The following is a 23,692-nucleotide window of genomic DNA, read 5'->3' on the forward strand; positions in this document are numbered from 1 at the left end:
TAGTGAATAGGTTGTTCAGTTTTATTTTACATTACTTCCACATAATCTTAATCACCACCAACCATGACTCTTTTCACTAAAAGTATTATTGTCACTGGAGAACTCCAATATTGCTTGGAGAGGTAACATTAGTCTCAGAGCTCACTACAGTAAGTGTTATTGCCTTGGCTAAACCATACATAGCATACCAGCTTACAAGCAAAATTGATTTATTAACATGAGTCAGGAGATGACAGAAAACATCTAAACAGCATATGCATACACATACACACCGCATAGGCTACTGCAGTTCGCAGAAAGACAAAACACCCCTTAGAAAAAATAATGTGTTGACGAGTAGGCTTGGGTGTATGAGCTCCCATCATAGTTAGCCACCCAAAAACCTCATAATCGTAGCAGCCAACCTTACAGCCTAAAAGCTAAACAATACTAAAACACATTTATAACAAATCTTCAGTCATGTATTCATGAAAACAGCAGTCAATGAATAAAATCCTTACGTTACACCATCGGTGATCAACACAGTCTTCACGTCGGTAACGTAACATTAACGTTGTCATTCATGTCAGATGTTTCTATCTAAGTAAGCTAAGCAACTTGGCTACAAACAACTGTAAATTGTGCTATACATATTACGAAGGAATGAAAGGTTTATTTGACAATAAAATACCGATTAGGTCTACTTGACAAAGTTGGCAGTCATGAAGCACGGGAGTGAACTTTATCTCGACTACGCGTCAAGGACATGTTGCAGGCTCTCCTGATGCTAACGTTACCTAACTTAGCTAGTTTTCTATCAGATGACAAGCAAGCAACATCGTTCAAAATAGAACAAATCGTTAAAGTTTCAGTCTTAGTAGGTCTGTAATCGTGGTTGACATATAGTAGCCCCCCAAAAATGACTGAAAATGATGAGTTTACTAAAGATTACGGTGTGCTAAAATACCAGCTGTCATCAGCTGAAGTGAACACACACGCATTATGTTACGGCCATGCATACAAGGTGTAATTACCAGCAAAAATAACTTTTAAAAACGATTTTGAAGTAATAACATGGATAACAAGTAATAATAACATAAAAAGACTTGTTTTTACCTCAGATGATCCAGTAGTTTCTCCTTTAGACGACGTCAAGATCTACGATGCATAGTGCTTCCTGCTGTTTTTCCTCTAGTGGAGGGAGACGTCAACTCTTGATTTTTCCGTAGTAAAAGAAATTCGCGCCACAAATCCCTTAACCAATCATATCACCAGAAAGCCTATGATGTGACGTGTTTGAGGAAGTTTTCAGTGATAAAATTGGTTGGGGTATGGCGGAGTTATTAGACTGAACGTCATCGGTACTGGGGTACCGAAATTAGAATGGGCCGTCTGCAAAGGGTTAACATCTGAAACTGCACATATTTATTAGATCATGAAATGAAATCTTTCTCACAAAGTAACCTGTATCTGTAACATGAAATGAAATATTTTCCACAATGTAACCTGTATCTGTAACATGAAATGAAATGAAATATTTTTCACAATGTAACCCGTATGTGTAACTTGTTTTATATAATGTAACCTGTTACTATACGTGTTCATTTATATTGATATTTTAAACTGTATTTTGATGTGGAAATTGGTAAAATATTGTAAATGTGATTTTTGTCTTTACTAAAGTAACTTGTAATTGCACTCTGCCAGGTAACACCTGTGCAGATGAACACCTGTGCTTCTAGGTCATGTGACCACATGCAGACATACTATAGAGCATGCAGCCTACGTACGGACTGCCATTTTGAATTTGCCCTGAAGAAGGCCACAGAGGCCGAAACATGTTGGCATGTTTTTTAATGGATAGCCAAATTTAAAATAAAGGCTTTTTAATTTATATTCCTTTTGAGTGCCTCAGAATTACTGTTTATATTGAAATGAGCGATAATGGTCCCGAATTAAAGAACGTCTCAGAATGCCACACATGCAAAGCATAACCAGCGACAAGCAACGAGTGGCAGACAGAGTATGATGTCACTTATAGGCCACTAGAGACTGTTTTTGAGTCACACCGTTGCAAATTCCATATGATGATGCATCATTCCACAAAATGGTTTGTTTTCTCTATCATCAAGTTATTCAATAGGCTAAGCATATAGCCTTGACTGAAAACAGCTGTTAGGATTATGTCATTTTGATTTGTAAAAAATGTCACATTTAAGCCATGCTTGAATACTTCACATTTATTATGTTATATGATTCATTATTGAATGCTTACCTGGAATTATGTTTTTCCCCATCATCCTATTTTAGAAGCAGGCCTACCTGCAGACATGTAATTGGGCTACAGGAATAGCATGTTTGAACGGGCACTGCACTAGAAAATGAAGCTTTCATATAATCTACACTTATTACACATAAAGTAAAATATGCCAAGCCTCAAGTGAGCTATCTGATAGCTTTAATACGTTTTCTTACAGACTGGGGTTAGACATTGTCTGAAGTAGTTCTATATAACAAAGAGGACATTCCCTTATAACATCGGCATGCTGATTATTGTCTGCAAGTGTCTGCCTCTTCATATCTTTGTTCTTTGTGTGTTTCTATGTTGGTGCATATGAACAAGCCACAAACATACCCAGAATATGAATTAAAAAAGAGCTAGCCTACTTAAAAGTGGCTGGTCACCTACCGCTATAATCCTGTCATGGACACGAATGTTCCCACTCTGATCTGCAGCACTCCCAGGAATCACATGCTTTACATATACTCCTACAGTATCTAATAGAAAGACAGAAATAAAGAGAGACTGAATGACTGAATAAATCAGGGGGTATTGGCTGTAACAGGACATATGTAGTGGCGGCACAAGAATTGAAAAAACTTTTAAATGAAAATCTGATTTAATTTTACACCACACTAAATTATCAATGTAAGTGTTTTTTTTCTTTATCATTGTTTTATTGTTATCATATATTTTCGAAATTACTTAGTGTCTACTAAATACAGAAACATACTCTTAAATAAAGTCAAATTATTTCATGCACCGGTAAAAGTAATAAAAGTACTAAAACTAAAATTTATTTAAATACAAATTAAACGTTTGAGTAACAATTGCTTGATTAAATAAATGAATGATTGAATTATTGATTAAAAGGAATTAACAATGAATAAAAATAACCACAAACAACGATAATCCTTATACTCGCGGTATGCGTGCCACAAACTAGAATTAGAATCTAGAATTAAAATTGCTTCTTGGCGCCCCCATGTAGCTGCTTTTACGTGAAGTTTGGAACACAGCTTCTACATTCTAAATGTGCCAATATTAATGAGCATGTGAAGTTTCATGAAGACTGCACATTCATACTGGCTAATAGTGACTGCTGAAATTTGATCCATTCTGATCCATTTGGCCATTTTGATGTGCAAGCCAATTGGTGCTTTAGCAAATATGAGCTAATGGGGCAACATGTACAGTAAGTATACCAAATTATATAACCAAGTTATTTTCGAGATACTGACACTTGTCAGTTGTTGTGCCCCGCATTTGGTGTGTGTCTAAATAATGTGATAGAAATAGAGCATGTTAACTTTCAATTAAGTTGAAGCTTTACATCAAGAAATATTGGCATTTGATTGATGCATAACTTTGAAAAAGGTTGACAGTTTAAAACGTTTTAAGTAACTTTTTTTTAGCATTGATGTTTTGAAATTGGCTGGCGGCTTGTCTGCCAAAACTTTGATTTGGCTCCAAAATATTTCTGATTTAGTGGCCAATGGCAAAACACTGTGTTAATCTTATTTTAAAGATCCATGATTTGTGAAGGTCAGTTCATGGTCAACATAAGCTGTAAGGAACTCCTCATCATTAATTTATTATACAGTATACGTTACCTTCGCTGCTTAATGTATTGTGCCCTATGATGGAGATTCCAAGACTCTGACCCTCTTTCTTCTTCAATGGTACTTCATGAATCTCATAACCCTGCAGGTTGGGCTGCAGAAAAAAATACCAATATTAGCCTAAACTCTATTAAAAAGAACATCAAAACAAATTCAATTCAGTTTCAACAAATAAAAGTTTAGTTAAATACGTCAATATACATTGTCTCAAAGCACTTTACAGAGCCTAAGGATAGAACCCCCTAGAGTACACAAAAATTCCTTAAAGAAACTATGTCTACTAGCAGGTAATAACTGCTTATACACTACTAGTTTCTTAACGGCTGCAATGAACCCTAATATACTTTGCATGAGCAGGATTGCATGGAAGTAAAATTCTGCTCATAAGGCCTAAGTACCTAATTATTTTTTTTTACAACAATGAACCTTATACAGGGAAGGCTCTTTAGCCAGCTCATTTATTTACGGTGGTGCGTTAGCTGTGTTGTAACCGCATCTTCAGTTATATTTTGCTCCTTACATGTTCACTCCAACACTGAATATCTTTTTTGCTAATTTACTAATTACATTACAACAATAGCAGCGGCTGCAACACACCTGGCTCCACCGAAAATAAGTGAGCTGGCTAAAGAGCCTTCCGTGCATAAGGTAAATTGTAAACTGAAACTTCTCAATGTCCCTGCACCGTGGACTAAATGGAACCTTTCTGCTTCCAAATAACTTATATGTGCTGTAGATGTGTAGTTTCTCCCACCACATACAATTTTGCTGGCTCTGCTGGTCCTCCGGAGAGGCACAGGTGGGGGTAAGGCCGCAACAGGTGCTGTGACTGGGGCTGGGGGTGGAGTTGGAGCTTGCCCAGGCAACTTGCGAGGATCACGAGCAATGAGCATACGCACATGACTGCCACACTCTTGCAAAACCCGCACCACCTGATCACTAGCCAGACCCTGCGTGGAGGTGTCACCAATGCGTAAGATGTGGTCCCCAGTGCGCAAGCGTCCATCCTATTAGAGAGAAAGATGGAACACAATAGGACGAGACAGAAAAATTAAAAGACACAAGAAAAAGTTAGTAACTACTGAGACAAAAACACAAAATTCATATTTAAACTGACTTAGCAGACTGAATTATTTGCCAATCACAGAGAAATCTGACTAAATTACACTAGTCGACTGCAATCAGAATCTGTTTTATTTCAACAAACCAAAGACATTTCCTTTGAAATAGAAATTTAGAAGAATATACAGGCTTTAACCAGAACAGCAGGAGGAGTGGAAGGCCCCAGTGCACAACTGAGCAAAAGAACAAATACATTATAGTGTCTAATTTGAGAAACTTAATGTGACCAATAGTCAAAATCATCAAGTGCCAGCAACAACAAAGGGTTGATTTGAAGAGCTTTTTGGAGCATGAGATTCAGTGATGTGTGAAATGTAGAGCTGCGCCCTATGAACAAGGAGGGTTTTGTGTCTGTGAACAGGGTGGACAGAAACTATGATGTGGAGGCTGAGAAGAAGAGCAGGAGTGGTTTAAATACAGAGTGGTGTTTTGAATTCAGATATTAAGCTTTTAAGCAGAGTTTAAACTTCCATAACAGCTGGCATAGTATTTGTTCCCCATGTGCCCACATGCACAGTGGGGACACAATTTGATTAATTTGATAAAAGTGAACTACTTTTTGGTAAATTACCAAGAAACCACCTACAATTCTAAAGACTCCTTAAGTGTTTTACAATTTCTTATGGATTTCCTAAAATTCAAATAAAATATATTCCGAGAGTAAATTGCAACTTTTCACCATCAATGATAAAGTGAAAAACTTTTTTTTAAGATTTTCTGCAAATTAATGTACCGAAACCCTTATTCAGTACCTGTTTTATAAGTCCTTGAGAGTCTATATGCTTTGCACACGTGGATATGGATATATCTACCCTAATCTTTCTGGTACTCTTCGGTTGCCTTCACACTGGGTCCGTTTAACTGGACCGTACCTGAGTGTGATTTCTCCCTCCTAGCCCTGACCCAGCTGGTCTCTGTTCACATAAAAAAAAAAATAATTGCGGACTCCAGTCCGTTTATGTCATAAAAACTAGCTAATGTTTACTAATACCGCTTGGCAACGTCACAAAAACAGCAGTTTATTTCCTGGTTTTGGAACAGATAGCATTCAAACTGCACCAGAGTTCTAACAAACCGTACCCCAGACCACTGTTTTCTAGCGGACCCTGGTCCGCACCCGGGTTCGGTAGACTGCGTTCACACTATCAAAAATCACCGAACCATCGGTCCAAACAAACTCGGGTCCGGACCAAACGTTCTAGTGTGAATGCGCCCTTAAGCTCTAAAAGCTTTGATGAACTAGCACCTTCAGGTCTCTCCAAATATGCCCTATGGGATTCAACCCTCTAGAGTGAAGCAAGTAACGCATCAGTATAATGGTTGTGGTGCACACAACCATTAGTCTTTATTATTTTGGTATATTGCTTGCAATGGTTGGTCCACAACCAATAGCATAATAAATGTAACATTTTGTCTTTCAAGTCACAATGAAATGTGGGTAAGTTAAGAGGAAAATGCACAAACCTTGTGGGCCACACTGTTGGGAACCAGTGTCCTCACGATTACACCTGTGGCTTTGCCTCCCACAATGCCAAAGCCCAACCCTGAGCCATCATTCACCAACTCAATCTCCTCAACATGGTCCCACTGTTCCTGCAGAGAGAAGGTGGAGATGGTAAAATGGTCTAACACATAAAATTATAATAATTATACCATGACCTTGATGCATATATCACTACATTATGACTGGAAAAACATCTTTTTCATACCAAACATATATTTTGACATTCAAAAATATTCAAACCTGCTACAAACTCTTTCATATAGAGTGACTGAAGACATGGCATGAAATAAAGTTGAAGTTGGAGACTAAACGTTTCAGTGTTTAAATTCTCCCAATAAATGATCACCATTTACTTTCAAATGGATGCAAATGCCATGCATTCCCTCAGATCTCGTAAAGCAAACATTCTTATATAATGTCCACAGTATGGTCAAGAGATGGACATCAGCCACACATATGCTTTAACATGTGCATGTGTAGACTATTGTTAGCTTCTTTCAAGTGAAAAGCACTACTGCCTATTGCTTAGTTGTCTCATTCAACTCTGTCTGAGCTTCAACTGTTTGAGGGGTAGTGCTTTAGCTTGGCAGTCCTGGGTGACATTAGTCTTTTTAGCCATGACTTTAATGTGACCGTGCAGCAAGTCTATGAGCACAGTCAGTTTATAGTTTTAGCTGACCTACCACTGTTTGTGCATATGATCCGTCTCAAAGTATCACAAATAGACTTTGCAGTTATTAAGCAAGCTTTAGTTAGACTTTAGGCTTTGCCCAGCATTTAAATTAGGGCCCCTGGAGAAAAATAAGCCAGATCACAGCATTCTGCTAAGCAGCAAGTATATGGAATTAAAATAGACTCAAATGTTCTGCTGGTACAAATCAATGTTCTACGCACAAAAAGCTGTGCTACAGTTACAAACCTTAGGGATCAAAAGTGTCCACATATGTATTGTGGACCACATATGTAGTGAGGATCTATTCTGCTTTCAAATCTCAAATCTACAGATCAAAAGTAGTTATGAGACTGTTCTGGTGCTTTCCGGTTGAATAGCCAATGGTGATGTTCAGGTTTGGTTAGCCAATCAGGATTCTAAATTCACTAGACAGGATGTGAGCCCTTAGTAGAGCAACCCAACCCACATCAGTAATCAAAGATGTATAATATTTTTGTTACTACTCCTTGTAGTAGTAGTGAGTGCTGTACACAGAAAATTAAATTTCTTCCTCCTGTCAACTGTCCCCTAGTCCAGTGGTTCTCAAACTTCATTCCCCACCTGACCCCATCAACCCCACAAAATGGTAATGGTAAGCGCTTTGTGGGGCCCTATTTTGACTATCTTACGCTCAAATTTTTCGCCATGCGCTTCTCTTTTATTATACAATACGCGCAGGGGTGTGGCAATTAACGACCTTGGCTGGGCGGCCAGATCTAGGAAGACTATTAGTTGTTCCAGATCTTTTCCATTGGAGAATGATGGAGGCGACATGCTCTTGGGCACTTTCAATGCTGCAGAAGTTTTCTTGTATCCTTCTCCAGATCTTGTCAATCCTGTCTCGCAGGGTCTACGGACAATTCTCTCAACCTTATGGCCTGGTTTTCACTCTGACATACACCATCAACTGTGGGACCTTATATAGACAGATGTGTGCCTCTCCTAATAATGTCCAATGAATTAATTTAAGCACAGGTGGAGACCAATCAAGTTGTAGACACATCTCAAGGACCATTGATAGAAGTAGGATGCACCAGAGCTCTTCAGTCTTTTATTTGTTCTAAATTTACAGAACACTCTAAACACCTGCTTTTTGTGAAATATTGTGTGTAGATTGAGGAGAAAAAAAATGAATTGCATGCATTTTAAGAGGAGTCTGAAACATAACAAAATGTGGAAAACTTGAAAGGGTATGAAAACTTCCTGAGTGCACTGTATGTTTCTCTGGTGCAGATTTGGGCTATTGTGGGGATTACCGTATTAATGGATCCTCCTGCAGAAACCCTGTCCCTTGCCACAATAAGCTCAACATACTCCCTTTGCTGTTGCAGTAGACTAAGGGCCTTGTGTTGTGTCACATTCTCATCTAGAGGCATTCCATTAATGGCCAGGATCTGGTCGTTCTCCAGAAGTCTCTCACTCCTAGAGGGTGAAGCACATACAGGTTGAATGTGATTATGGTCTTTTAGCATTGGCTTGCTATGGTCTTATTCTGTGCTCTGCAGTATTAGTAGTTTCTTAACCTTTCCTTGTTACTGAGTGAGTAAGGCTAAGTTCAGACTGCAGGCAAATCAGAGGTTTCTCAAAACAGATATTTTTTTGACAAATGTCCGCTTTGAGGAAATGGAAGTGCATCATATTGGGATCCAAACAATTTGAAACAATTTTCCAAAAACAAAAATCACATGATTTCATGTACTTCTTAAGGTCTATGAAAAATTGATCTAGATCAAATCTTGATATGGTAAAAAAACAGATTTAGCCTGGTAGTCTGAACATTACTGTGCATTCTTTTTGACTGCTCTATCATCAATCATGTACAACTGGATAGGCGGTCCATAATGAATACATTTACACACTGGGGTGATCAGAGCCAAAATATGAAGTGGAACCACAAAAAAGGTTCCCACAACATTCATACAAACTGAAGTTCATTCAATATCAAAACTAGCGAAATGGTGGCCTGAGTTACCTGTCAGCAATGCTTCCTGGTTGTATCTGTCTAATGAAGACACCATGGCTGCCTACTCCTTCAGGTCTTAGGCCCACTACACTGAAGCCCAGACCTCCCGACACTGGCTTTGGTAGGCGAACATGCTCAGTCTTCCTCCCCTATGAAGAAAAAGCCCAACTCTTCACACAATAGACCATATGTATGTATCATATTTACATTGAAATTTAATTTCATTAAAAAAATGCATTAAAATGAAAAAAGAGTGACAGAATTTATGGCTTGAAAATATTATGGAAAAATACAGCTGGAAAAAAGACACTTCCTTGATACCTTAGCAGCTGCCTGGATCCACATCTGAAGCTGCTGTGCAGAGTGCAGACTGGCCATGGAGGATAAGCTTGTGCCATTGGACCTGATGGAACTCCCAGTGCTCGGAGAAGCACTGAAAATTAGCTGGCCTTTACGAGAAAAGCTGAACTCACTGGAGGTGTCCGGGGGCAAACGATTCAACTGACAAAGAGAGGGGAACAGAGAACTGTACTTTATTTTGATTTGTGAATAGTATCCACAATTAAAGCACATAATCAGTAATCTCAAGAACATGTAGTATTTACACATAAAATGCTGTACTCATTTTGCTGTCATCAAAGCAATTTCATTGTATACAGTATAAAGTTGGGGGTACTACAGCATCAGAAGAGTTTGTGTACTGCTAGTACAGAGTAACCTGACTCGCCAGATGGATTGCTTCACATTTGCTTGGCATATCCATCTGGGAACTTTCCGTTGGAGAACTTTTAGGAAGGGGCGAAAATACTGGTTAGCTGATTTGATAAACCATCTGTCTATCACCACCTATGTTTGTGATAGACAGGCCAAATCAACCAATCAGATCAACGAAGCGTATGACGTACTAACAGAGCGTCGACGAAAATACAACCATACAACCACAAGCCCGCCTCAAAACCAACGCTGATTGGCTGTTGATTTAGCGAACGGCTCCAAATTTTCTCCATTGCAAGAAGCCAGACTGATCTGCGAGTGGAAAAAAGGAGGGCAGAGGGCAAACACACATATACCAAGTCTGGAAGCCAGCTGAATTTAATCCAGCCCACAAAATATAAGGTTGGGAAATTCGGTATGGCCTTGTTCCATTGACAAGCATCTATGCCCGTGTGAAGATCAGCCGACCAATCAAAGCGTCCGGGCGGGCTTTATACAATGATGGACAGATGAGCAACAGTGCCTATTCATTCATGTGACCTGAGCAGGCTTTGATTGATTTTGTTTACAGCAAAAAGCTTGTCGCTAGAGAACGCTAGAGAGACGTTTAGATGTCGCGATCGCGTCTGTTGTACAAGATATTGACAGCACAATAACTTTAAAAAACAAACATAAAACGATGTATTAAACAAAGCAATTAAGCCATTTGTCAAGAAGAAGGGTGTTTTGGCTGTTGTTTCATTGCTCTGATTGGTTGGGTCTGTCCAATTGAGTGCAGAGGCATTTTCCCCCTGTATCGGCTGAAACATGCCTGTGAAGATGCTGCATGAAATCTTCTCTGTTTTAGGACACCATTTTAATTGAATATTAAGCATGTAAGCTACATGGGGGGCAGCCGTGGACTACTGGTTAGGGCTTCGGGCTTGTAACCGAAGGGTTGCCGGTTCGATCCCCGACCCAGTAGAAAAAAATGTGGCTTGCGGGAGAAGTGGTTGAGCACTGCTCTCCCATGCCCACATGCACGGCTGAAGTGCCCTTGAGCAAGGCACCTAACCCCACACTGCTCCCTGAGCGGCGCTGTAGCAGACAGCTCACTGCTCCGGATTAGTGTGTGCTTCAACTCACTGTGTGTTCACTGTGTGCTGTGTATGTTTCACTAATTCACAGATTGGGATAAATGCAGAGACCAAATTTCCCTCACGGGATCAAAAGAGTATATTATACTTACTTACTTAAGCTGATAATTGATTAATTGGGCCACATCCACTCTGGTGCACTTTAAAAGGGACAGGGTTGTGGTGTGTGAGACACCCTTTTGAGATGTGCAATGTGTAATGTCCATTTTAAACCAGTTTGTTAAATGAAAAAGAAGACCTTTTTCTACAAACTAGTATCTTCACAGTTTTTAATTTTTTCACAACACCCCATAATCACATCACAATGCTCCAGTTCCAGACTCATATTCTGAATAGAATTGAGTTCTGGCTACATCAGGCTAACATACCTATTCCTTCTAGAAATACACCAATCTGATACAGATATAGGATACGGGCCCGATACTGACCGGAATTGTTGGACCCGTTATCAAAATGATCTACCAAATGACAATACCAAACGTCGTTCAGGCATTGTTACTGGGACTGAAAAAGTTGGATCAGTGCATCCATAGTTCCTTCATAAGGAGTTGGTTATTGAGTTAATACAATTACATAACAAAGTAAAGTCCATGATCCAGCGGTTACAGTATCTTACTAATGATATGACTTCTCAAATATTTTGTTTTAACTGAATGAAAGATATTAAAAAGCATATAATTGATCTTGAATCATCAGAGCCTTACTTTTAACAAGTCATAGGTGATGTGTCTCAATGCATTAGTGAATCTGTCAACATTACAATTTTTTGTACATATGGGTTACAGACATTTTAAATTGTTAAAATTTGAAAATAATGACAAATTATTTTCAAATATCATTTTCATCAAACCCTAATCTTAAAGTTTTGGATTCATTTCATTTTGAAAGAGTATTAACTAAATTTGGGTAAAATTGTCAACACGGGTTAACCACAAAAACATGAACCAAATAATTACACTTGCTGAAAAAAATTTGAAATTCTCTCCAAAATCCCTTCTAAAATAATCTGGCATGATCTTGCACAAGAACTTTTCTATATTTAATACAAGTAAAGAAACCCCATTGTTCTGTAAAAACTGTGTTTGTATATTCACATAAAGGTGAAGTGTGTACATAGTTGTCCATAATAATGCCTGCAAATTTTGCAGTTAAATAGAAATGTCAAACGGTGTAACCGGTTACACCATTTGACTCTTTTCTGTTTGAGACCAGTTTGATCAGATTCAGGGCCAAGAGTATGTAATTTTAGGTGCCAATTATATTATTTTTATAATTTAAATAGTGACTAACTGTTTAGCATGAACAATAGCTTTAAAAGGGTTTCATTAGATTGTAATTTAAGCGATTTTTGAAATGTCAAAGCTTTTCATTTTAAATTTAAACTTCCATAATTATTTTTTAATATTTTATTATGATGTATGTAAACAGTATGTTCAAATTATAAATAAATAATATAAATACATTTATTATATATAAAATGTGCCTCTTGTCCCCCAATGGATGCCACTTACAAGCAAGAAAAACTTGTCTCGCAGCAGAGTGCATGTGAACGCAGATCCTGCTGATGGTTGATTGTTAAGAAATTATCATACCCACTTTTTCACTCACTCTTATTCTCTCTCACACACACTTTGGGCCCTAATTTAGCAATATAAAATGCATGCTCACTAGCAAATAGCGTAAATACATTTAGGGGTTTGTCCAGTCCACATTCGGGGTGGTTTTGTTATCAAACGTCAGGTGCCTGGCGCAAAAAGGTGGCTTTTATGTTTCTTAATCAGCCATGGGTGTGTTTTGGGCTTAACATCCTTTAAACCAATGAGGAGGACATCTGTCATTCCCTTTAACAGCAAGCAGGGCAACTTCAAACAGCGCATCAGTATTTTGATAGTCAGCAGTGTATTTGAAGGAATCTGCTTTTACGCAAGACCGTATGGAACAGGTATTACACTAAGCCATTCTTTACTAAAACCGAGTAGAGTATAGGCTACACCAGGGGTGGGCAACTAATTTCCCCAAGGGGCCACATGACAAACTGGGACTGTTGAGGAGGGCCGGACCCAAAATACCAAACTCAATTCTGTTCAATTCTATTCTGTTCTTGTATAACATTAAGTAAATCATATGGTTTTGTTTACTAGTCGTAAGAACAGATGAAAATGTGAGGGAGACAAAGGAAAAACAGCAATATTTAATCTATGTCCAGTATTTAATCCTCATTCTCGAAAATGATTTTTTGACATTGACATTTTTTTCAGTTTTCAAAGACTGATATAAAAAAGTACTACAATATCTATATAATTAGGCTAGGTCATGAAAATGTGAAGGAGTCAGTACAACCGATAGGCCTGTGCCACCATTTCATCAACACATCAGCAATATTTCATCATTAAATCATTACCATCATTAAATTAACTCTATGCAGAATTAGACTTCAAAAATGTGGAGCAGACAATAGTAGACTGTCATTAGTTATTCAACATGCACAAAGAAAACTATTTTAAAAATGTAGGCTATGTTTTTGCTTTAACTTTATGCACATAACTGTGATTGGTCAACTCGCTCTGTGTGTTGAGCCGGCTGCTTCAAACAACCTGTGGGTAGTAGCATCATACTAGTTCGCTAACATAAGCTTTGCAAATAAACTCAGACATATTTTGGTTACAATTACGGGGTTATCCGATTGTAAACTGTCTATCTGCCAGTAACGTTTTGTAACGACACAAAACTTTGAAAGGTTTACGCCGACGTAAAGGAAACTGCATTGTGTCGACGCAGAAGCATACATTCACTACAGTGAGGGTGTTTACGTCGTATGCATCCACGCACAAATGTATGGGCGTACAAATAGCAGTCGCTTTCAAAATAAAAACAACAATATTGATTTGCATACATTATCTCTATGCTAGGCTCTTGACTATTGTTCTTTCACGGACCTTACGCGGGCCGGTCAGGGAAAGCCCACGGGCCGGATGTGGCCCGCGGGCCGTATGTTGCCCATGTATGGGCTACACACATCTGCACTTGTCTATTAATTGAACATATAGGCAAAGTGAAACTAACTTCACTGTGGTGTCATAGTCAACGACAAAACAGTTATACACAGTTAATAACTTTCAATATTGACTGACAATGGGTTACCAGCAAAAACATAGCCTGAAAAAAGCAAAACTTCCCCCTATAATGTTCGAATGACTGAATAAATAACCTAAGGACATTTAATCTGCAGAGGAATTGCTGCTTACATCTCGTGACAGTGACGTGTTTCATATGCGCCTTTCGCTATAGACCAGGCTTTTCTTGGTCAGTGGCATAATGCTTTTTTAGACGGTATAAGATAGCGATTTTTAGATCATGTGCCAGACCACACCTTATGTCGGTAATTGCCACACCCCTGGGCGCATTATTTAATAAAAGTGAAGTGTAAGATAGGAAAAAACTTTGTGTCAGAATAATAATACGCTTTGCGTAAAAATAGGGCCCTTTATCTCACTCTCTTTAAAAATAATGGGTATAGACTGAAATTGTCTGAGAACTGAATTGAAATCAAATAGAACACAAGTTTCTTCATTGATGTTATGAAATGATATTTGATATGGAATATGATGAATGACATGAATACATATCAAAATATCCAATTCAGTTTACCTTGATGCCTATTTCCTGTGTCAATTTCTTGTCCTATTGCTATAAACGTTTTATGGTCAATTGGTGTAACCGATTTATGTCAATTGGTGTAACCAGTATTTTGTCTAAAATACTAATAATGTACAAAAAAATGTATATGGATAATGATTTAATACTCTACTTTACTGTAATAATGGTTGTTTAAACCATTTTTACTCAAATGGTCAAAGAATAGACAGAAAACAAGATGTTTACAGCATATGGTCTTGGCTCAGTACAATGAAAAACCCATATAATTTAAATTTAGAAATAAATAAAATAAAACATATTCTCATAGGATATTATAAAATAAACTAATAATTTAATGAGAGCAATTGCATGAACTCTAGGAGGTGTGAAATATTAGATATTTGTCATTTTTGTGGTTACACCATTTGACAATTTAACAGGCTGTTAGTTCTATCTTTTGTTAAAAAATAGCATACATGTCATATTAAATCATATGAATACAACAGAAATACAAAGTATACACTTTAGCAAACCTCAGGCATGTTTTGTTTTAAAGGTTTAAACATATTTTTAATTTTCTCATCTTACCAACCCTTATCTGTCACTGACCCACTCGCAACATTTGATATTAGCTAAGTCTTAGCTTGACTAATTGGCACATGATCCGACAATTGACATGACAATTCAGAGGAACAAAACTACTATTTTAAGGTGAACGTATTTCAGTGGCTATGCAGGTGAGGGACCTGCAAGCAAGGTTCAAATTACACAGTGGATTTCAGGGGAGCAGGAGCCCTAACAGGGTTACTGTGAAAAAACTACTGTTACTACTGCAGGCAGTTAATACAGCTGCACACTGCATTTCATATGGGCACAATAACAATCATTTTAATGCCATCATACTGTAGCCTATACTCCATAGTCAACTGTACATATCTGTCTATACTGTTAATACTGCACACTTTTTTACCACTCTTAAGTTACTGTTAATACACTGCACATGTATATATCTATATCGTCCATGCTGCATATCCATATATATTCTGCCCTTATAATGTTACTGTTAATACACTACAGATATCCCTACTGTGAACCATGCCACTTGCTTAACTGTCCACACTGCACTATATTTCATATACTGTTTACACTGCACTACCTGCCTATTCTGTTCACATTGCGCTTTTCTGCTTTTGGCACTTCTGGTTAGAGAAGTTAACTGCATTTCGTTGTCTCTGTACTCTGCACGATGACAATAAAGACTAATCTAATCTAATGTAATCTAATCTAATAACAGCAAGATCACACAGGAAGTTTAATTAGAGCAAACAAAAAACAAAAACAGATCACTTGAACAAAAATAGTTTTGAACAAAAATTGTATTTATTTTTTATTGAAAGCTAAATAAAACAGATCTCTCATCTCTCTCTCTCTCAATTCCGTAATGTGCATGCGGAGGGCCACTCACCAGAATCTATACCTGAGAGTCTGAATGTCTGACTTGTCCCTGGTCACCCTGTTCTTTTCCACTATACTGACCACTGGAAATGTATATGCCTCTCTACATGGCAATAAGGCATAGCATATAACAGAAATAAATGTATTATACTTTTTTATATTTACTGCATTGTTTTGCTGTTAAATCATAGCAGATACAGTCTACCAACCCATGACCTTACCATTTCCGGCGCTTACAAACATAACAATGGCATCAAAGACCACATAACTTTTACTCCCATACTTTTAATGACAAAGCAGAATCATGCCATGTAAGAGAGGATTGAACAGCCTTTTACATGTTCTATGAGCTCTCCAACATGCTTGCATTGTCAAGGATATATTTTAGAACATTCTCACTGTGGAGTAATATGTGTAGGGTTTATTATAACATCACTTTTAAAAGCCACAGCCATCTACACAAGTCAAGGCAAAGGGAGGAGGGGATCAATACATTCCAACACAGCTCTTGCAGGTCCTAAACAGGTAATGTATTAATGACCTTTAGACTCAGATCGTGGAAACGTATCTGTCTCCAGCTTATTTAGCCTAGGCTGACAGAGCAAGTTCCATGCCATTCCATCAATATATCTCAAACAAGGCAGTTACTCAAACAAGACAGTAGATATTAGGGCTTGATAGATCCAAACACGGGCACAAAAAAGCTTTCACCACAGGCTTTATACACAATGGATTTTCAACTGACGCTTTCATTGGCACTTGTCTGACCTTCCAAGCACTTAGAATATGAAGGCAAGGTTCTGTTATTGCTATTATCTTAATTTGGTATGTGGATTGCTTCTTGTGATGATTTTTTTTCTTGCTTGCATCAATACAAACTCCTGCTGAATATGAATATCCATGGGTGGGTCAATGTCTTGCGCCAGCCTTATGCTTCTTCAGGTGGTATTCTCCAAACCATTAAGCCCACTGACACATAAGAAAATTCACTTTCAATTAAATTCTAATTCTAAATTCTAATCTTCAAGTATACATTTCAATTGCTGTGCCTATAAGACTGTTTAATCCCTGAGGTGATAAGGTCACAATATTGGTGATACAAGCTGCCTTAAAACTTCTCTTAACCAAATTATACTACCAATGATTCTTTTATGTTTACTTTGTGGCAGCAGCCTGCCACTGCAAAATTATTGCCGCCGCTGCACCAGAATCAGGGCAAATGCACAATGTAGTCGCGGTTGCCTTTTAAATGATCCTGCCGATGTGTCCTCCCCCCAGCTCACACTGCAATTTAATAATAAGTAGAAATAGTCAGAGGTTATTAGCCCCAGTCCAGTTTCACTCCACATATTATTGTGTTGATGTAGTTTATTGTAACAAATGGTAACTTGCTTTGCAGTGTTTCCTTTTCAATTGCGCATCAACGTAGGCAAAAAGTACAAGAGATCGACTGGTAGGTTAGTAAAGAAGATAAATGCCATTATACCAACAACTTGGGGAAAAATGCTTATTATGCACTCGCGGTGATAGCCTACAGTTAATGTGAATCATGGACTATAACCAAAGAAAGGAAATGAGATGATTTGCACCTCCTTTCACCAAATAAAGACTGCGGTTGTGTTTCTACAACATGTTGGCACAAAACGTAATTTCTGTCAGAAACCAAGTAGGCTAAACATCACTTTTACAAGTCACAGCCATCTACACAAAAAAAGGCAAAGGGAGGAGGCCTATTCCTTAGAATAGTGTGATTAGCAACCAGATTTTTTCTTTTCTTTTTTTTTTTTTAAACAGGGGGCCTTAGGTGTAAGTAATTAGTCAAATAGGCATTGTGTTGTGTGTAAACAGAGGTTAATAAATACATTCCAGTTTTTATTGCAATGAAATATCAATTTATTCCCATGTAATGGCTACCTACGATATTCAGCTTGACCACTAAAAAGTATGCAACTGGCCTACCCCCGCTGCTAAAAAAAAAAAATCTAGAGCAGTGGTTCTCAAATGGGGGTACGCGTACCCCTGGGGGTACGTGAAGGCACTCCATGGGGTACGTGAGATTTTAAAATATCCATATATTTAAAAAGTAGAATCCTTGCAAAAAATGAATTTTATATTTCAGTAGGCTATTCAATTTCATTATCCTAAAAATCCAGAGTCCCCCCCCCATACCAGGATGGTTCGACCCAACCTGTCACATGCCACCCGCAATCACCTGTCAATCACTGTCAAAACTCAAACGATGGAGTTGTGGTTGAAGCGTAGCGGTAATTCTTGTGAAAACACGGAGACAAGTGGCAAAGAAGGCCAAACTAGAGCCGGCAAAATTCCGGTTGTATCTTGAAGAATATGTTTTATTGCTCTGTTTTAAGTCTTTTTTTTCTCAACTAAAATTGCTTTGCGCTGGTTAGTGGGTACTTGGCTGAAAAAATATTTCACAGGGAATACATCACTGAAAAAAGGTTGAGAACCACTGATCTAGAGGAATCACTGACAACTGCTAAATAAATTACGTACCTCCACTGTGGAGTTAAGAACGGCAACATCTGTTTTCAATCTCTGTGTTAAATCCACTTAACTGTTTGAGATGTCAGTTGTATTCCGTGTGAACTATAAGTAATTCCTTGAGTAAAAGTTGGAGTGCAAATACAGCCACAGCGCTGCAGCTCTCCTTCTCCTGTAAAGTGTTCATGCACGGAGAGCTGCCGTTTTGCATTCTCTCCAGCTTTCCTGTATGTCACTCCAGGCTCCACTTTTCATCAATGCTGCGAATGTAACCTAGCACACAACCTAGCACCCCAAAAATATGCCCTGTGGCTGCTGTTCATTCATCTGCCATGCTGTATATGGCAAACAAACAATGTGACAGCAGCTGCATTTATTCAAGTTCAAGATCAAGTGGTTTATTGTCATGTACTCATAAAAGGAATTATAAGCAGCGATCAAAAGTGGTAACATTGACAACCAGAAGGGGACACACTCAAACTACACAAATGCACGTATCGCGCTGTAGGGCAACATGGGGAGGGTCATACTGTGACAAGTATTTACAACAGTGGTAACAATTGCACTTCTCAACTAGGGGTCGACCAATTATCGGCCTGGCCGATTATTAGGGCCGATATTTAGCATTTTTATAATAATCGGTATCGGTCATTTTTTCCACCGATAAGCCGATATTGAAATGGATAAAGAATGAAACACGCTACTTTGTCTGTAAAGCGTCTCTCACTCCCTGCATTTGCTACTCTGTGGTCAAGAGCATTGTCCCGCCCACTACACCGTCTGATTTGTTAGTTAGCACGAATCAGGATCGAAGACTGAACACAGACAAAGTTTAGGATTCTCACTGAGGCAGACTGTAGACTGGGCTTCAGCTGTACGGAGCTATTTTTGAAGGTAAGTAAGGTACACATTGGCCTACATTGCTGAAGTTGCAATGAATCACAATCATCTACACTGAAGTTACAAAAACACCACGTTGTAAGCTATTGTCTCTTTGATCCGGATCAATAAGTAAAGCACCCACTTCCTTCATTTAACGAATTCCCGATTGATGCACGTTACTGATGCTGTTTACTAGCCTACAAACTCAGGTGCTGCGCGTCGGGAGTTCTCTGCCTCCACCTCGTTCGTTAATTGTGAATATCGGGACACCTCGGTGGACATAGTACAGACAAGTCCTAAATTATGTGATAGCGAACATCAAAAGTGTAATTGCTCCTTTTTGAAACGGACTGTCAGAAAAGACTACATGCACCCAGGGCCAGCCGTGATTTAATCCGACCTGAACTAAATTGCGTCCTGAGTTGGCTATTAACGTGCCTTTTAGGCTCTCAAAAGTGTAGCTTATAGCCTACACATGGACACAAATTGCATGCTTAAATAGCCTAAGAACTATTTTAAATCTGTTTTGTTAAACTATTCAACCGTAACACTTGCCATCACGCATGCACCTCTTCCTCTCCCTCTCTCGTGCACTCACACACACGATGGCAAAGCATCCTCTTTGTGACAGGTCCCTTAACAAGCACATAGCCCATTGTGTAGGCCTATACTCTATGAAAATAATTGCTAATAATCACTCAGCTCTTGGATTAACATGATACACAAGATTTACACTTAAAGTGATGCAAGTTGATAGACAATTGTGTATCAAAAGAAGAAAGAAAAGTTTGCATAATTAAATGCTTTTGAATTAAATTTTTGCAGCATATCGCCTTTACTATCTACCCCCCTTTTTGACAACTGACATATCGGTTTTACATATCGGTTATCGGCCTTCTGTTTTGGTAATAATTGATATCGGTATCGGCCCTGAAAAAAACATATTGGTCGATCCCTATTCTCAACTGTAGGGGTACCATGAGAGCAATTCTTCCTTAATGCCTCTTTAACAACAATTGTAACAACGTTGAGGACATCTCCAGACGTATATCAGTCAAAGACTGCAAATCTCCATGCAGGCCAAATGCAGGTCATGTAACATAACAAAAGTAAAGTTCCATAATCAGTGTTTCCTGCAGTGCTTCACAGCTTAGGCGGCCGCCTAAACACACGCCTCCCGCCTTAACTACGTTGTCCAAAAAAACTAATAAACTGTACAGCTCTTTCATTGTAGAGCTATTTGCACCTTCAGGCAGCCTCTCCTTGCCCCGCTCTCATAACGGACAAGTATGACATTATTTAGCTGACAAGCACGAAACAAAAACAAGCGCAGATACAGGAACCGAGAGTGTAACAGAAACTGAGGAGTGAAAAATAATCTTGTGGTGAATAAAACTGTATCACAAGTGTAACAATTATGATTGAGAGCATAGAAATGACGTCCGCATCGGGCCGCTCACCGGCGCTGTCTTCTGCTCACTCACGCTTTGAAACTGCTCCTCGCTCTTGGTGTATTTTTTCCAAAATCAGGGATGCAAACACACGTGTGTTGAAAAAAGAGCGTTTTAACTCCATGCTGATTTTGTTGATGGACAGTTTTCCTAACCTGACTTTCGCCAGATGAATTTCGTTCCGCCTAGCTCCACTCATCCATCTGGGATCAATCCAACTTCAATGGATTGATCCCAGATGGATGAGTGGAGCTTAAATGAAAAAATTCATCTGGCGAGAGTCAGGTTACATGAACACTTGCTGTCGGGAAAAACAAAGTAGCCACGGGGGCGGTCCTTGTCATTCCGAAGTGCCCTGAATGCACCATCACAGTCACTTCTACGCTACGTCACATCTATGAAACTCCCGCCCTGCGTCCTGATTGGCTCTACCATAAAATCTGGTGCCGAAATCACTCTCAACGGAAGCGATCCCAGATGGATGTGAGTTGAGCTAGGCGGAACAAAATTCATCTGGCGAGAGTCAGGTTACAATTTTCCTACCGTTTTAATAAACGAACTAGGTTACATTTAAAAAAAATATTGTCGGTTACTATGTCTATGACTAGATCAAACATAGATTGATTAAAAAAGCAAGAGTTGCCGAAAAGCATCCCTGATAATTAGACCCTCTCAGACCCCCCTCCCCTTAAAAAAAATTCCGTCGGGTCTGCATGATTCACACAAGTCACCCAAACTGATGTGAAAAAACAGGAGGCGCCGAAAAGCACGCTGTTTGCATCCCTGCAAAATAAAACTCGCCATGGAATAAGGCTTGACTAGAGCTTTTGAGTTGCTGTTGCTTGGATGATAAGGGTTAAAGCTTAAAAAATAATTTAAAAAACTTCTCACAAATACCATGACTCAAGCGAGGCTGTTAATTTAAAAGAAACTGGAGACTGACTGATAACTGACTGACCACAAAGGTGTTGGGTCAAAATCAACAACCATTCTGTCCCTACAATTTGCTTCAACAGCACAGAAGAGAGAGGTGTAATTTGACTGCCTGTACAGCCAATAAATAGAAACAACTTTCCCAAGGGCGTAGGTTTGGTCTCAGCTTTGGTAGGGTCACAACAACCATCAAATGTGCACACTGTTAAACCAAATGTCAACTTTCACATCACACAAAAAAAAAACATGTGGGGCTTTTACTCATGCTTCAGCATGTGCAAACACACCTGGTCTCTGAGCTGCTTGACGGAGTGCTGCAGGGTGAGGATGTGTCCCAGCAGTGGGCTCTGCAAAGCATCTCTTAAGGCACCAAGTCTCTCACTATGGGTCCACTCCTCCTGCTGCACCAGTTTCAACTGCAGACGTTCAAGAGCTTGAAGCACCTGCTGACGCTCCACTGATGAGACTTTGAACACAAAAATGTACAGTTCACAAAAAAGTACAAATACGAACAATACAAACAGTCATCGATTATATATATTAAAGGTGATTGTTATATTGGTGCACTTGTAGCATTGGCGTGTAGACTCTTCATGAACACAATGTGATAGATGTTTCTACAAAAATGCGATTACAGCAATGACAACATGGTTTCACCAAGGCCTACCTGTAGGAACATTTTCAAACATTCTGCTTCCAATCCGTGAATGGTGCTAAAGAAAGGAAATCGAGGTTTAGATGATATCTAAGCTAGGAAGTATTAGCACAATCTGAATTCTACACAGCACATCAGATTCAAAGAATAACTTTGGTCAAGCCCTCACATGACAGTGACATGACAACGCGACAATGTTGTAAACAACACTTAATACAAAGAAAGGCCTCATCAATTTTAATACGTTTTAATGCAATAGCGTAGCACTTGAGTCATGAGTTAACGTTAGTGACAGCTGATAGACTTTAGACTTTATAGGGCCAACTTTTAGAGAAAACCTGGAGGACATTACAACGAAATCAAGATGGCAAGGAGAATTACACGACATGATTTGTACTCCCACAATCGAAAACATACGTTATTATTTTGAGTAGGCCTACCTTACCTGGCCGACAGAAGTTGAAAACGTAGGCACCTCACCTTAAACAGGAAGTGCAGCAGATCCCAGAGGTAAAGTTAGGGCGGGGAACGACAAACTAGTATTGGTTGTAATTTGATAACCCGCTTGATGGGGGGAAAAAACGACAAGAGTCATGTCTCTGTAGCAGGTGCAGTAACAACACTGGTGTTGGCTAACTTGATACTTAATTTGCCAACTGATTAATATTGTTACAGGACCCCTCACGTTATCGTTATGTTATAGCAGACATTAATGACAGCCGTAAGTTTAGCCAAATCAGTAACGCTAACTTAGAAAACGATATTGTTGGGAGCTAGCTATAATAAGCACAACAGGTGAAACGTTCAAGATGACGTCACGTTTAACGTTAGAGTTCTAGTTTACATTGAAAGACGAAGTATCTAAATAGCTGATTACCTGCTTGGTAAATTAGACTACTAGTTAACTGACTCAAGTAAAATAATTTAAGATGGAGGCTGATCATGAAGTCGAGGCTGCTGACTGGTCGAGTAATATTCTTATAGTATAATGTTAGACGGATCTAAATATTGGTCGTTTGCCTTCATATTTGGCTAGCTGGTCGGCTCGCCGTGCAACTAAGATATGGCTATGCAGTATCCACCAGTTAAATGCATACGTTAACGTTAACCCGTTTGCCTTAACGTAATCACTGGCGGGCAATAAC

General features: G+C 38.8%; 1 protein-coding gene across 4 annotated transcripts in view; it reads right to left on the reverse strand.

Annotated features, from left to right (window-relative positions):
* patj (PATJ crumbs cell polarity complex component) overlaps positions 1–23,692 on the reverse strand; it is an 84,871-nt gene that overhangs the window by 60,954 nt on the left and 225 nt on the right. The window contains exons 1-11 of one of the 4 annotated variants that reach the window (XM_048253132.1): positions 23,425–23,509; positions 22,993–23,111; positions 22,560–22,605; positions 22,180–22,358; positions 9,505–9,684; positions 9,193–9,332; positions 8,477–8,642; positions 6,469–6,597; positions 4,644–4,889; positions 3,874–3,976; positions 2,669–2,757 (exon numbers count right to left, since the gene is read on the reverse strand). In XM_048253132.1, the coding sequence (XP_048109089.1) occupies positions 2,669–2,757; positions 3,874–3,976; positions 4,644–4,889; positions 6,469–6,597; positions 8,477–8,642; positions 9,193–9,332; positions 9,505–9,684; positions 22,180–22,358; positions 22,560–22,581 (1,254 nt within the window). In that variant the 5' untranslated portion in view covers positions 22,582–22,605; positions 22,993–23,111; positions 23,425–23,509. Of the gene's footprint in view, positions 1–2,668; positions 2,758–3,873; positions 3,977–4,643; positions 4,890–6,468; positions 6,598–8,476; positions 8,643–9,192; positions 9,333–9,504; positions 9,685–22,179; positions 22,359–22,559; positions 22,606–22,987; positions 23,305–23,424; positions 23,510–23,692 lie in introns of those variants that run through there. The other 3 variants (XM_048253134.1, XM_048253133.1, XM_048253135.1) reach the window with 3 other exon arrangements.

Source organism: Alosa alosa, chromosome 9 (genome assembly GCF_017589495.1).
Source record: "Alosa alosa isolate M-15738 ecotype Scorff River chromosome 9, AALO_Geno_1.1, whole genome shotgun sequence".
NCBI classification, from domain to species: Eukaryota; Metazoa; Chordata; class Actinopteri; order Clupeiformes; family Clupeidae; genus Alosa; species Alosa alosa.